Source organism: Zingiber officinale, chromosome 1A (assembly GCF_018446385.1).
Source record: "Zingiber officinale cultivar Zhangliang chromosome 1A, Zo_v1.1, whole genome shotgun sequence".
Classification (NCBI taxonomy): Eukaryota; Viridiplantae; Streptophyta; class Magnoliopsida; order Zingiberales; family Zingiberaceae; genus Zingiber; species Zingiber officinale.
The window spans coordinates 148776134-148790025 of record NC_055987.1 but is presented as its reverse complement, the minus strand read 5'-3'; the positions used below and the strand labels follow the sequence as shown (position 1 = coordinate 148790025).

The 13892-nt window shown below is 41.0% G+C and overlaps 3 protein-coding genes across 5 annotated transcripts; 1 reads left to right on the top strand and 2 right to left on the bottom strand.

Moving 5' to 3' along the window:
- Nucleotides 1-131: 131 nt before the first annotated feature.
- On the bottom strand, nucleotides 132-5249 carry LOC122037932 (kxDL motif-containing protein 1-like). 3 transcript variants are annotated; one of them, XM_042597421.1, is made up of 4 exons: nucleotides 4997-5249; nucleotides 4776-4924; nucleotides 597-749; nucleotides 132-476 (listed from the first exon to the last, which is right to left on the bottom strand). In XM_042597421.1, the coding sequence occupies exons 2-4, from the start codon at nucleotides 4910-4912 to the stop codon at nucleotides 371-373; spliced, it is 396 nt and encodes a 131-aa protein (XP_042453355.1). In that variant the 5' UTR covers nucleotides 4913-4924; nucleotides 4997-5249; the 3' UTR covers nucleotides 132-370. The 3 variants fall into 3 exon arrangements, with proteins under 3 accessions (XP_042453355.1, XP_042453354.1, XP_042453356.1); XM_042597420.1 differs by having other exon boundaries at nucleotides 5001-5249; XM_042597422.1 differs by having other exon boundaries at nucleotides 132-473; nucleotides 5001-5249.
- Nucleotides 5250-11557: 6308 nt separating this feature from the next.
- Nucleotides 11558-12373, bottom strand: LOC122004893. The gene has a single exon (XM_042559734.1). It carries the CDS (start codon nucleotides 12371-12373, stop codon nucleotides 11558-11560), a length of 816 nt encoding a protein of 271 aa, XP_042415668.1.
- A 576-nt stretch (nucleotides 12374-12949) lies between these two features.
- On the top strand, nucleotides 12950-13689 carry LOC122011020 (BES1/BZR1 homolog protein 2-like). The gene is made up of 2 exons (XM_042567472.1): nucleotides 12950-13226; nucleotides 13332-13689. Exons 1-2 carry the CDS (start codon nucleotides 13083-13085, stop codon nucleotides 13587-13589), a joined length of 402 nt encoding a protein of 133 aa, XP_042423406.1. The 5' UTR covers nucleotides 12950-13082; the 3' UTR covers nucleotides 13590-13689.
- The last annotated feature ends 203 nt before the right edge of the window (nucleotides 13690-13892 follow it).

Sequence of the window (13892 nt, the reverse complement as noted above, 5' to 3'; positions counted from 1 at the left end):
AGTCGATTCAAAATAGTGTGAAAATATAATAAAACTTTATATACTTTAAGCTTATCACATAACACATGACTAGTTTTACTTGATATTCATTCAGCTGAACAAAGTTAACAGCATTAAAAACATTCAGATCCTTCCTACATGAATAAAATTTACTATTGATATATAAGCAAGAACTCTAGTGCTGCACAAGAAAATAAGAAACATATAAATGAGCATTGCGCAGGAGCAAAGTTTAGATATTTCATCATACATACCGAATATCACTGTAAGATAAACACTACAACAATCATTCTATCTATTGGTCATTACAAACTATTCTCTTCTTGATAAGAAATCTAAAAGAAGGGTTCCAGATGCCAATCCATGTCAGTCAAAGAGGCGTCTCGAGGTCAGGCCTTTGATCAATTATCTTTGAAGTTGAATCATCGGGGAAGGCATCAGGATGTGCAGCCTTCAGTTTTGCCTTGATGTTCCTGCTGGTTAACAACAATAGCAAAAAAAAAAAAAAAACAATGGTCCTTCATATTCTAGTAGGCAATGGGACAATCGTACAGCTGATTTTTCGAATCTGAAACGAGAAGGAATAGAAGCACCACCTCAGTTTCATGAAGATGTGGTCTAGATCGGATTTCATGGATTTCAAGAGTCGAACATTTCTTGTTAAGTCACCCGATACCTCAGTATAGCACCGTTCTGAGAACTCATTGAAGTGTGAAAGAACTGCATTACTGTCCTGCAATCTTCCCAATCTGCAATGAGTGAAAGCAGTAAGGAAAATGCCAACTGGTACATATCTTTAGTTAATGGGGCATCAGAGACATGAAAAAATTTCCAAGACATGGAGCATTTGTATGCTGATGAGTATATAGACCCATTAGAGATGGATGAAAAATGTCTTAGACGTGGAGCATTTGTATGTTGACGAGTATATAGACGCATTAGAGATGGATGAAAAATGTCTTAGACTGGAGCATTTGTATGCTGATGAGCATATAGACGGATTAGAGATGGATGAAGAATGTCTTAGACATGGAACATTTGTATGCTGATGAGTATTTAGAATGCCTTGCTAAGGAAAAGTGGACTCCATGCTATATTATACAGAAACAAAAATAGATGTCTATAAAAAACAGAGTCGGATCATATAATACCAAAAATGAGGCAAAAGTGCAGTTTGGGCAATGAGGTCTAGGGGTGTAATCGAACCGAGCCGAGTTGAGCCGAACTCTTGAATGTTTGAGTTTGACTCGTTTATAATCGAGCCGAGCTCGAGTTTTATTTAACGAACATATTCATGACTCACGAGCTTATTCGATCTTTTATCGACCCTAAACGAGTTTAATAAATATAAATTATAAATTTAAATATTCATTAAAAATTAAATTATATATTTAAAGAAAATTATAATATTCTTATTAAAATTTATAATTTTATTATAATAAATAAATTTAATATATTTGTCTATATGTTTCATAAATAGAGTGTAAAATCTATAAATTCAATATCAAAACTATTATATTTTTTATTTAAAAAGTGATTCATGAGCTTAACAAATATATTCACGAGCTAACGAGCCGAATATTGTAAAGCTTGAGCTTGGTTTGTTTATCTTAACGAGCCTCATTAAATGAGCTCAAACGAGCTTTTATCGAATTGAGTTTCGAATAGCTCATGAGCGGCTTGGTTCATTTACACCCCTAATGAGGCCCTAGCATGTTGAGATGGGGTGGATTAATTCATTGTAGCAAAAAAGGTGATTATACTCATCCTAGGCACCTCTCACAATCTATCCCCAAGTTATATGAAGGGAGGTAAATCAAAGGATCAACTTATAATTGACCACCAAGTGGTTTGGGGGTGGATCAATTCATGCAACATAATAAAGAGGTTGTTCTTGTAGATCATATGAACGTCTGATAGAGCTGAAGCAGATATATTAGCATCTAAGCAGCAAGCATTATTTCCCAAGTGAGATGAGCTTAAATTTGGTCTAAAATACAGAAATCACAAGAATCACACTAAACCATTGAAAACATTCAAACAAGGATTATTAGCTTATGAAACAAGTCATCCGTTTCAACTAACATCAACCTATGGCCTTTTGCTTTTTAGGTGTATAATATTGTCATTTTTAACACTCATCCAGAAAACTTTAGTGTGTTCTGTTCTATTTGTACCACAAATTGTATCAGATTACATCGTACACAAAGGATTCTAAACACTTACTGTTAGATTTCTTTGCTCCTCTGCACAACAACAATATTCATATGAGATTCACCTGTAGTTTTTGTCTGTTAGAACTTCATCAATCTGATTGATGAGTTGTCTAAAGAAGATATATAAGGTGAGGAGGAGCAACCATCAAACCAATCTGGAGTTAGATTCCTCTAACATAGTGCATTGATGTGTGTAGATTATACATATTTTTAGGTATTGTTTGGCGCACATCTATTTGTATTTCATGAATATAATCTATATTCCCTATTCCATTATTATGTCATACTTTCATTCTATTTATTCGGAGATCTACTATTTGCTTGTTTTTATTGATAGGATACAAATTGGAATGAAAATGGAGTAAAGACGCACATTGAAGCAACTTGTGAAGATCATCAACGGGATCGTGCCAAGAGCGTGTGTCCTCCCTAAAGCAAACTGGAGTAGGTCGTGCCTCGCACCAGAGGCCAACCGAGGGGTGGTCGTGTAAAATCACACGATCATGCCCCCCTTCCAGAGCCGAATCATGGTCCAGTCGTCCCATATTTCAAAATCCTAATTAGAGAGGGGTCGTGCCTCTCCATGCCGTGTGGCGTGAAGTTGGGGCTGTGTCACGCGAAAATAGGGTTGTGTTGAATCTGGGCAGACTGCAGAATAATTTTGAAATGACCATAACTTTGTGCTCGGTTAGAATTACAAGTTGTTCAAGATACCAAATTGTAACTAACTTCAAGATCTACAACTTTGTTTCAGGTTCAACAGAGAGAAAACATAGTTTAGCCGTGCCAAAAGGCACGGTCGTGCCTCCCATCCATAGTCGCGCCACATCCTTCGCCCAAATTGCAGACCAAACTTTGAACCACCATAACTTTCGACTCAATTGGAGCCACGACTCGATCTAAATATCAAAATGTAGATAATTTCAAGGGATGTAATTTTGGTTCAAGGTGAAACACGAGAAAACTAGGTTTAAGGGGTGAAAATCCCATTTTGACAGAACCTTGTAAACCTGACAGATCTAGACAATTTGGAAGAGGCATAAAAGGGTCAAGAAACCCATTTTTTGACTCATCTTGCGCTTGAGACTTCGTCCCTCTCCTTGGGGAAGGGTTCTTCCTTTAGCGGAAACTCTAAAGCTTCCATCTTCGCTGATTTGCACAATCCGTCCACCTCTGGAGCAAGGATTGCAAGCAAGAAGACCAGCAACACATAGATAAGCATTCCTCTCTTCTCTATCTTATGATTTGGATTGTAGGATGCTTAATTTCTTGTCTATTGATTGTAAATCCTTCGCAATGGAGTAGATCTCTAGGTCTACGATGTAGAAAGTAATTGTGATGTTTTGATTGATGTATGAACTATATATGTCATTTCCTTGTTCAATGAAGTGTTTATACCATGTTCTATGTGTCTTATGCCTTGTAAGTGTTTGATGAAATGTGTGAATGATGTAAACATGTTGATGTGAGGGAATAGATACCACCATGTAAAGGAGATGCTTTGGATTGTATAACCAGGGCCCAGTGATAGAGTGTAACCTTTTAACCGAACTTTTCGGAGTATCACCTTGAATTGGGAGCTAATCTCCACAAGGGATTAGCTAATTAGAGTTTAATGAGTTTTCACCAATTCCGTGCAAGGAAGTGATTTGTGTAATCTAGATTGTATGACAAGGGACCTTCGGTGATAAAGGGTAACCCATTAACCGGACCTTCTACATTACCTTCTTTACTTAGTAGCACTGAATGTCAATGGGGAGAACACTCTGGTGAGACCGTCACGAGGTTGCATCGGTAATTTATTAGAATCCCTATAAGAGTGTAAGCATGGAGGTAAGGAGATGAACAATACATAGGGACATTAGTTGACATCATAATGAAACCGAACTCCTAAAATCATTCAACTCCTCTCTCTCTTACTCTCTTAACTCTCTTTCTCACACAACTCTCTCTCTCTCTCATTCTCTCTTGCCTTCAAGCTTTTCCCGACCTTCAACCGTCTAGATAACTCACCGTGTGAATTCAACTAGTGCTTAATCAATGGTCCATGTGAGATCGATATTTTTATTACTAGAGACGTAACTCTGCACTTGCGGTAGCGTAACATGCATATATGATATGAAAGAGAATGCTCCTCCAACCTTCTCCTAAATCTAATCTCTAGTTTCTTGTTCTCCAACCCACAAATACATTCCATCATCATCAGCTTCTTTACCTCATTAAACAACATTCCTCACACAATTTGCATCATAAGCACCAAACAAGAAAGAAATTTAACAATTATACGGTGCCCAATTAGATCCCTTTCCAAAAAAAATTCTAGGGATGTCTCAGCAATCAATTAGGAGAAAATTCATGAAAATCAGATGCTGATATTTCTGATTTCACACAGTATTTTGATCGTTGGAACAATAAATCAGATGCTATTAATCTACGAGATCATATATCTTTTTCAGAGTTCATATCCAACGAGACATAAAGGAAAGGAACTGAGCAGTGGGGTAGAGATTCAAGGTTAACAGTTAAATAGAAATAGCGGTATCAAGGCGAGGGAATTACATGAAATACTGAAGCTTCTTGATAGACTCAACATCTTCGGCGTTCACTAGGGTTCCGAATTGGCGAGAGACCTCTTCAGACGCCGCCCTGATGCACCCACTCTCCTCCAATCCCGTCTCCCCTCCCCTTGCCGCCATATTTGTTTTACCCTAACAAAAATGTCGGCTTTCCTCGCGTCAAGAGATGCAACAATTAATCAGAGATCAAGGGCTAAGACTTACCCACCAGACGGTCGGTCACCCCTCGTTGAGCTGATGCAAAGATCGCTTTTTTCTCGGGCGAAAGAATCGAGCGAAACCGCCTTCTACTGCTGCAGCCTCGCCATGCACAGAATCCAGAGAGAGAGAGAGAGAGAGTGGAATATAGAGCAAAAACCAACTTGAGCAGGCGATCTGCTCTGCACTAGCAAGAAGGATGCTCTATTTCGATCAGCTTTTTGTGGAGGAGTTGAGTCGAGCATTGGCATCTAGAACGGCTCTGCCATTATCAATCGCCATGTTCATTACAACCGACTCAATAAAGAAAGCATCACCGCCGCACATTTGTGTATCTGAAGCATCTGAACCGTTAAATTTTAAAGCTTTTGTTGTCATTGATTAAGGGTATAAATGAAAAGGAGGTTCAATCAAGATGGATCAAAGTAAGAAAGACTAATTGATGTGAAAGACAGAGTCAAGGAAAATCAGAATACACTGTCCACAAAGCAGGTTAGGTTAGCCGAATAATTGAGTTATGATCGGACGGACTGCACTATCGAATGGGCGAGCAAGGCCAAATGGACAACATAAGGTTAAGCGATAGGGGGGGGGACATGTCCGGTAGAGGGAGGAGCCCTCCGGTAGAGGGAGGAGCCCTTCGGTATGGGAAAGCTAAGTAAAGTGAGAATGTCTTGATCATCACAACTGAGCGGGGCACGTCCCCATCGAGTGACCACCTGTCGGCCTGCAGCGAGATCTATTTATGTATCTCTTCATATCTTTTTAGTAGTTTATGTCACTGACAACAAAGTATATTCCACAGACGAATTGTATAATAGAAGCTTTAAGCATGTCATAACAAAGATTTGCATGTTTATTTAAGAAAATGTGTCAAACACACTTTTGTATTTCTTTTCCTATGACGCTTGGGAAAATATGTCCACTTTGAAATGCGTACACAAACATTACAGTAACACTATAAAAGGGATTTTCATATACAGATGGAGGTATGCGTAACTTTGTGATTCTACACGCTCTTTGTTATTGCATTCTCATTACTCCTCATTTCGTTAGACAATGATTTAAACGTCGGAGGATCAACGTCGAAAATCCCTTCTCAGCCCAGTACTAACGTCTCTTATGTTATAAGATCGTGTGGAATCTTCGCTTCGTCCATCTCCAAGTCACACTCTTAACTTGTCATCTTTTCTACTTTCGGACGAGAATAATTACTATATTTAATTGATACTAGTTAAATAACATAATTTGATGATCAATCTGATCTCATAGAAAATATTTCATTGATCATTAGGATATGTTAAAAAAAAATAACCGTCTACTAAATATCAATTTAGCATTCTTAAATGAATAGTTTATTAAAAGAAATTTATTTCTTAAACGAATAAAAACTAGATCTTTAGAAATATATAAGCAATTCAGAAAAATGCTCCGTTGGTCCATCATTTCCCCGGACAAGGGTTTAAATTAATTAAACAATACTAATATATATATATATATATATATATATATATATATATATATATATAAAAGAGCTTAGTAAAATCAATTAAACAGATTCCAAAAAAACTTAAAATTATTATAATAGATATTTTTTAAAAAAAATCAAATTTGAATGATATATTAACTAATCAAATTGAACTAACCGCGTAGCGTGGCTGAATCAAGATATTATTTTTTAAAATTTTTAAAAGTAAGGGAATATTCTTTTGAGAATTTTTATAATTAATAACGTTTTTTTCTCCATCTATACGAATTTGGTCTCATTCATCTTTTATTTTCTTTCTCTGATATGTACTATCCCCTGACACGCCACCCTACGCCCCTCCCTCTCTCTCTCTCACTCTCTCTCTCTCTGCCGTGAGTTCTCGCCTCTGTTACATTTTTGCCACCGTGAGTTCTCTCCTCTGCCGTTTCCTTCGCATTTCCATCCCACCATAAAATCGCAACCCTCCTTCATCTTCGAAGACAAATCATTACGTTCTCTCCCTCTCCTCCATCGTTTTTTCTTCTTCTTTATCCTTCTCCTCTCCTTCAAAGTTGCCATGAAGCTCCGACCTTTCATCGTCTTTTTCTTAATTCCATATTAATTTTGGCGAAAATAAATAATCGTTTTCAATTCTGATTCTAAAGCTCCCCATGCACCACCAGACTGCCCCCTGCACTCCTGCAGTGCAGTTGTAGCCTCTGTGCCCATAAATTACACCCCACTTATCATGCAAATAAACCTACTTGCATATGTTGGCCTAGAATCGAATAGGACAGCACACAGCACACAAGAAGAAACAAGAAGAATAGGACAAATAGGAACTTCACTTATGAAAGGAAATCTTACAATGAGATGCCTTTTATATGCCTCTAAGACTCTTTATATAGCATCACAAATAATAAGAGCACGAACACAAGATCCATAAAAATAGGATCTAGATGAGATCCATAAAAATAGGATCTAGACCAAGTAATAACTAATTATCAAGATAATAAAACATTAAAAAAATGACGTGGAGAGGATTATTTCTCACATTACTCCCCCTAATCCTGACATGATTATAGATCACGGACGCCGAGTAGTTGTCGCATGGCAGCTAACTTCACTCCTAACAATGCTTTAGTTAACGCATCGGCTCGCTGTTCTCCGGTATTAACGAACTCCACCACAATCTGTCCCTTCTCAATGCATTCTCTGATAAAATGAAACCTTGTATCTATATACTTGCTTCGACCATTGAATACCGGATTCTTCATGAGAGCTATGGCGGATTTGTTGTCAACAAACAAAGTTACCGGTTTTGGCTTTACACCTGTTAATTCACTGGCAAGGCTCCTCAACCACAAAGCATGGCAGGCCGCAGTTGTGGCTGCCATGAACTCTGCCTCACAAGATGAAAGCGCCACTGTCTTCTGCTTCTGTGAGTTCCAGGACACCAAACTTTCATTAAAATAGAAAGTCATTCCACTTGTGCTTTTCCTTCCATCGAGATCGCCGGCTAAATCACTGTCCGAGTAGCCGAATATACCAATTTCCTGGGGGCCCTTTATGTAAACAAACCCAAAATAAATTGTACCTTTTAAATACCTGAGAATCTGTTTGACCACCCTGTGATGCATGATTGTAGGCCTCTCCATGTATCTGCTCGCCATTCCAACAGAATATGACAGGTCCGCCCGTGTGTGAAGCAAATATCTCAGACAACCAACAATGCGCCTGTACTCCGTGGCGTCAACTGGAGTCCCTTCCAAGTCCTTATGTAACTGTGTCTTGGGTTCCATTGGATGCTTTGTGGCATTGCAGTCTGCCATCTTGAATTGAGATAGAATTTTCTTGGCATAAGCTAATTGTCTAAGTGAAATTCGGCTCTTCTGTTGCTCCACTTCAATCCCTAAGTAGTAGGAGAGAAGACCCAAATCACTCATCTCAAATTCTGTCATCATTTGTTGTTTGAACTTGTTGATTTTCTCTGTGCTACCTCCTGTCACGATGAGATCGTCGACATACACTCCAACAAGTATACTTGCTTCTCCTTCACCTCTTGTATATACTGCATGTTCTTAAATACATTTTTTGAAGCCGAGCTCTACCAGACTCCTGTTCAGCCGCATGTTCCAAGCTCGTGGAGCCTGCCGCAGTCTATAGAGGGCCTTGAATAACCTATACACCTTATGTTTCTGATTTTGTACCTCAAACCCTTCTGGTTGAGAGACGTATATTTCTTCTTCTAACTCTCCGTTAAGGAATGCTGACTTCACATCTAGATGGTGTACCTCCCAGCTTCGATTCCCTGCAAGTGCAAGAATGACTCGAATAGTATCAAGTCTAGCGACCGGTGCAAATACCTCTTCAAAGTCGATGCCTTGTCTCTGTACATAGCATTTAGCAACTAATCTTGCTTTATACTTAACAACTTTCCCCGTTGAATCTTTCTTCAGTTTGTACACCCACTTTAGGCCAATAGGTTTGTGGCCTAATGGGAGCTCAGTTAGGGTCCAGGTCTTGTTCATCTTAATAGTTTCCAGTTCTTCCTCCATTGCTTCGTACCAGCAAGCCTCGGTTGCAGCCTCTTGGTAACAGGTCGACTCTTCAGACATCATCAGCATTACCTCATTTTCTTCTTCATCAATACCAACCACTTCCTCAGTATTGGCATATATATCGGCAATGGACCTATACCGAACTGGCCCTTCATGAGAGTCAGGTGAGGTAGTTGTATGGGTGCTCGATGATGATGTAGATGGACTTGATGCTCTTGTCATGGGTACCACGGCTGTTGCCGGTGGTGCGACATCTTCTGTTCCTGCCTCAACGTCTGCTACAACAATCACCTCGTCGGTGTCAAGTGCATCCTCCACCATAAACTCCGGTAAGTTTTCTTCATGGTTAGCACCTGCAGTCCATGTCCATTCACTATTTTCTTGAAATACTACATCTCTACTTACTTATAGCTTGTCATGCCTTGGATCAAATAGACGATGAGCTTTGCAACCTTCCTCGACACCCAAGTATACCATGGGTGAACTTCTGTCGTCAAGTTTCTTCAGGTGAGGGGTTGTATTTTTCACGTATGCAACACAACCGAACACTCTCAAGTGGGCGAGATGTGGCTTTCTCCCCATCCAGGCTTCAAATGGGGTACGGTCTCCTAGCGCCTTAGTTGGGAGACGATTTAGCAGATAGACAGCATGCCTAACTGCCTCTCCCCAGAACCTTGCCGGCATATGTGTACCCTTGAGGAGAGATCTTGCCATGGCCATGACAGTGCAATTACGGCGCTCTACAACGCCATTCTGTTGGGGTGTGTAGGGAGCCGTAAAGTGCCGCTCGATCCCTTCATTTTCACAGAATCGAGTGAACTCTGTGGATAGAAACTCACCGCCATGGTCTGTCCGAAGTGTTTTGATCTTGTACTCAGTCGTGTTCTCCGTCACGGACTTGAATTTCTTGAATGCTTGGAATACATCTTTCTTTGCTGCCAATACAAATACCCACATCCATCTTGTACAATCATCAACAATCAAAAAAAAATATTTGTTACCAGCCAGTGTACTTGGTGAAATTGGCCCACAAATATCAGTATGGAGAAGTTCCAACGGCTTTGTCGCTCTGAAGTTTGCTTGGTGCGGGAATGGTGACCTTGCATGTTTAGCGACCACACATACCTCGCAAAGCTTGTTCGGCTGGGGCAATGGAGGTACATCAACTGTCAATTTCTTCTCTCCTAACAGCTTCAAATCGTGAAAATTGACATGTCCGAGCCTTGTGTGCCATAACCAGGTTGGGTCTTCTAGGCTTGCTAGGAGACAGACTTGCTTGCATGTCTTCAAGGTTACCTTGTACAAGCGATTTTGTGTTCGCTTTACCCGCATCAAGAGCTTCCCGCTCCTATCAATCACCTTCATGATATCTTTCTCCATGTGCACTTCGTTCCCAGTTTCTGTCAATTGACCGAGACTTATGATATTACTACAAAGTTTCGGAATGTAGTATACCTCGTGGAGAGCCTTCCGATCGCCATTCTTGCATTTGAACACAACCGTCCCCTTGCCCATGATCTCAATGGTTGATCCATCGCCAAATCTCACCCTCCCGGTGATGGTTTCATCTAGTTCTTGAAACTTCTCGCGATGGCCAGTCATGTGGTTGCTGGCACCGTTGTCAAGGTACCAGACGTCTTTATCTTCTTTCTTAACACCGCGGTACATCTCCGGTAGCAACCTATCTTCACTGAGCAGAATGGTATCCTGCCGCTCATGCCTAGTGTCAGACTCCTCGTGGGACACGGTCATCATCAGTGCCGGCTCTTCATCGGTGGCACAAGTGAGGTGAGCCTCATCATCACGCCGCTTGTTGTAGCATTCGGACGCATAATGCCCCATTTTCTCGCAATTGAAACATTTTATATGTCTCTTGTCTCGAGTGCCACTGTTAGGGCTGTAAATGAACCAAGCGTTCGTGAACAAGCTTGGTGTTCAGCTTGGTAAGAGCTTGTTTATGTTCGTTCAATATACATAAGATTAATTAAACAAACAAGCTTGAACAGCTCGTTAAGCTAAACAAACAAGCTTGAACACATATGTGTTCAGCTCGTTAATGTTCGTGAACAACGTTCGTGAACAATGTTCGTGAACAACGTTCGTGAACAATGTTCACGAACCATATTTATTAATAAAACTCTTTCAATATGCTAAATAATAAAATAAAATAAATAAATTTAAATTATCAATCTTAATAACTAATCAAACAATTAAAAGTTTCAAACAATCAAACAAGCTTGAATCGAGAGCTTGATAACATCTAAACGAACCAAGCTCAAACCAAGCTCAAGCCAAGCTCGAACCAAGCCCAAGCCAAGCTCAAGCCAAGCTTGAATTGAGAGCTTGATAACATCTAAACAAACCAAGCTCAAGCCAAGCTTCAAACAAGCTCAAGCTCATAAAAAATAAACCAAGCCAAGCTTGAACACTCATTTCAAAAGCTTGGTTCATTTTAAGCTCGGCTCGGCTCGGCTCGATTATCTTATCAAACAAGCTTGAACACCCCAAAGCTCGGCTCGGCTCGGCTCGTTTACAGCCCTAGCCACTGTTGTTGCCGCTAGTCCCTCCTGCACTGTCTTGGCGTTGCGTACCACGACCACGACCACGACCGCACCCTCGCCCACGTCCACGCCATTTGCCACGACTAGGGCTGCTGGACCCACACCCCTTTCCTCCTGACGAAGTGTCCACGTTGCTCCCCTTCTGTCGCATTTGCCATTCGGCATGGGTTAATAGGAGCTCACCTTCAGTGTCGTTGGTGTTGCTGCGTAGTGGTAGCGTTCGTTCTTCGTACGCCTTCAGTCGCCCTATAGCCTCCTCAAATGGTATAGACTCAAGGTCGTAGAATTGCTCAATACCAGCAACAATAGGAAAGAATTTATCAGGGACAGAATCGAGCAATTTTTTTACCAACGAGGAATCTTCAAGCGTGACACCAAGGGTGGAGAACTTGCTGCTTAGGGCACTGAGTTTGCCAGCAAACTCATCAATCGTTTCGGTCTCTTTCATCCGGAGAGCGTCGAACTCGCTCTTCAATGTTTGTACACGTGCCTTCTTCACCCGATCACTACCAAGGTACCTCGTCTTGAGGCTGTCCCAGACTTCCTTCGCCGTCTTTTTTGTTGCGATCTGGAGAATGATGTCTTCGGGGACACACTGCAGGATATATGCACGTGCCTTTTTGTCCTTCTTTGCATCCACCTGGGCTCCTTCCGCTGGCTCCACCGCCTCCCAGACTCCCTGGGCATCAAGGATCGCCTCTGTCTTTATTGCCCACACAGTATAATTGTGAGGACTTAGCATCGGATAGGGAAATGACACTCCGCCGTTCTCCTTTACTGGGATGCTCGACATTTTATGGAATTGTAGATTCTTGGATGTCTTATACTACCAATGGCTCTGATACCAGATGTTGGCCGAGAATCGAATAGGACAGTACACTCAAAGCACACAGCACACAAGAAGAAACAAGAAGAATAGGACAAATAGGAACTTCACTTATGAAAGGAAACCTTACAATGAGATGCCTTCTACATGCCTCTAGGACTCTTTATATAGCATCACAAATGATAAGAGCACGAACACAAGATCCATAAAAATAGGATCTAGATGAGATCCATAAAACTAGGATCTAGACCAAATAATAACTAATTATCAAGATAATAAAACATTAAAAAAATGACGTGGAGAGGATTATTTCTCACAGCATACTCACCCAACTTGCTAATTTGATCCCACCACAAATTAATCTGTACGTAATCAATAAAGTCTCAACAACTTCTGTGAGATGCAATTATAAGTTTAACAAGTTTGATTAATTACGAGATTTCTAATTTTTTTATGATCTGTTAATGTTAACCTGGAGCTTAAATTTGATGCTATTGGTTATATATATAAATGGCAGTTACGGAGTGATAGGGCAGCGCAGAGTGCAGAGTAGTGAGAGAACTATGAGGAGCAGAGGAGGAGAGAAGAGCTGCGGACGGGAACAGGGAACGCTGAGAGAGAGAGGGAGAAGACGAAGCTGAGGGAGAGGCGGAGGCGATCGATCACGTCCAAGATAATGGAGGGCCTCCGGAAACACGGCGGCTACGACCTCCCTGCCCGTGCCGATGTCAACGACGTCCTCCGCGCTCTCGCTGCCGAGGCCGGGTGGGTCGTCGAGCACGACGGCACCACCTACCGTCGCGCCGCCTCGCAAAACCTCGTACTTATAGATATCTTTATATGCAGTCTCTCTTTTGTTCGTTATATCTTCCATACGTGCAATTTTGTTCCATTTATTGTTCTTTTCTCTTTTGTTTGTGCGCAGGTGCCTTCGGTCTCGACCGCGGTCGCTCGGGCGAGGAGCAGTGGCGTAGGCGCCGGCGACGGAGGAATATGTACGGCGGTCGCGGCTGCTCCTGAGCCGGCAGAACAGGGGCTGTTTATGTTTCCAATTCGGACGAACGAGGGCTTCGGCGCCGGAGCCGGCTTCCCGGACATGTGCGTCGTCGACGGAGGTGGCGCCGCTCCTGGCGCGTACGCGTCGCTGCCGGAGGAGTGGACTTGGGGGCAGCCGCGCGCTTGAGAGAATGTCTGATGGGAAGTGGACGGTTGGTGTTTTCTTGTTTTTATTTTATTTTTTAAAAAAGGAATTATGTGGTTTGTTTTGTGTTCACGGGAATCAATTTAGCTATCTAGGATTATTTCATTCTCTAAAATTAAATTTTATTTTGTGACTACGCCGTGATTATCCATGAAACGTATAAACTTCAGAATATATGCTTCACCACAAAAAGGAGATAATAACATAAATTTATTTTTTAAATCATTTTAATTTTTTATTTTTTTTTAAAAAAAACCTTTTAAAAATTATTTTAAAACTTATTTT

Coding starts and splice junctions, on each gene's coding strand:
- LOC122037932 (XM_042597421.1), bottom strand. CDS start 4,912: ATGGCGGCAAGGGGAGGGGAGACGGGATTGGAGGAGAGTGGGTGCATC. Junction 750..4,775: donor AAGAAGCTTCAGTATTTCAT/GTAATTCCCTCG, acceptor CACTCATTGCAG/ATTGGGAAGATTGCAGGACA. Junction 477..596: donor CACATCTTCATGAAACTGAG/GTGGTGCTTCTA, acceptor GTTGTTAACCAG/CAGGAACATCAAGGCAAAAC.
- LOC122004893 (XM_042559734.1), bottom strand. CDS start 12,373: ATGTCGAGCATCCCAGTAAAGGAGAACGGCGGAGTGTCATTTCCCTAT.
- LOC122011020 (XM_042567472.1), top strand. CDS start 13,083: ATGGAGGGCCTCCGGAAACACGGCGGCTACGACCTCCCTGCCCGTGCC. Junction 13,227..13,331: donor GCGCCGCCTCGCAAAACCTC/GTACTTATAGAT, acceptor GTTTGTGCGCAG/GTGCCTTCGGTCTCGACCGC.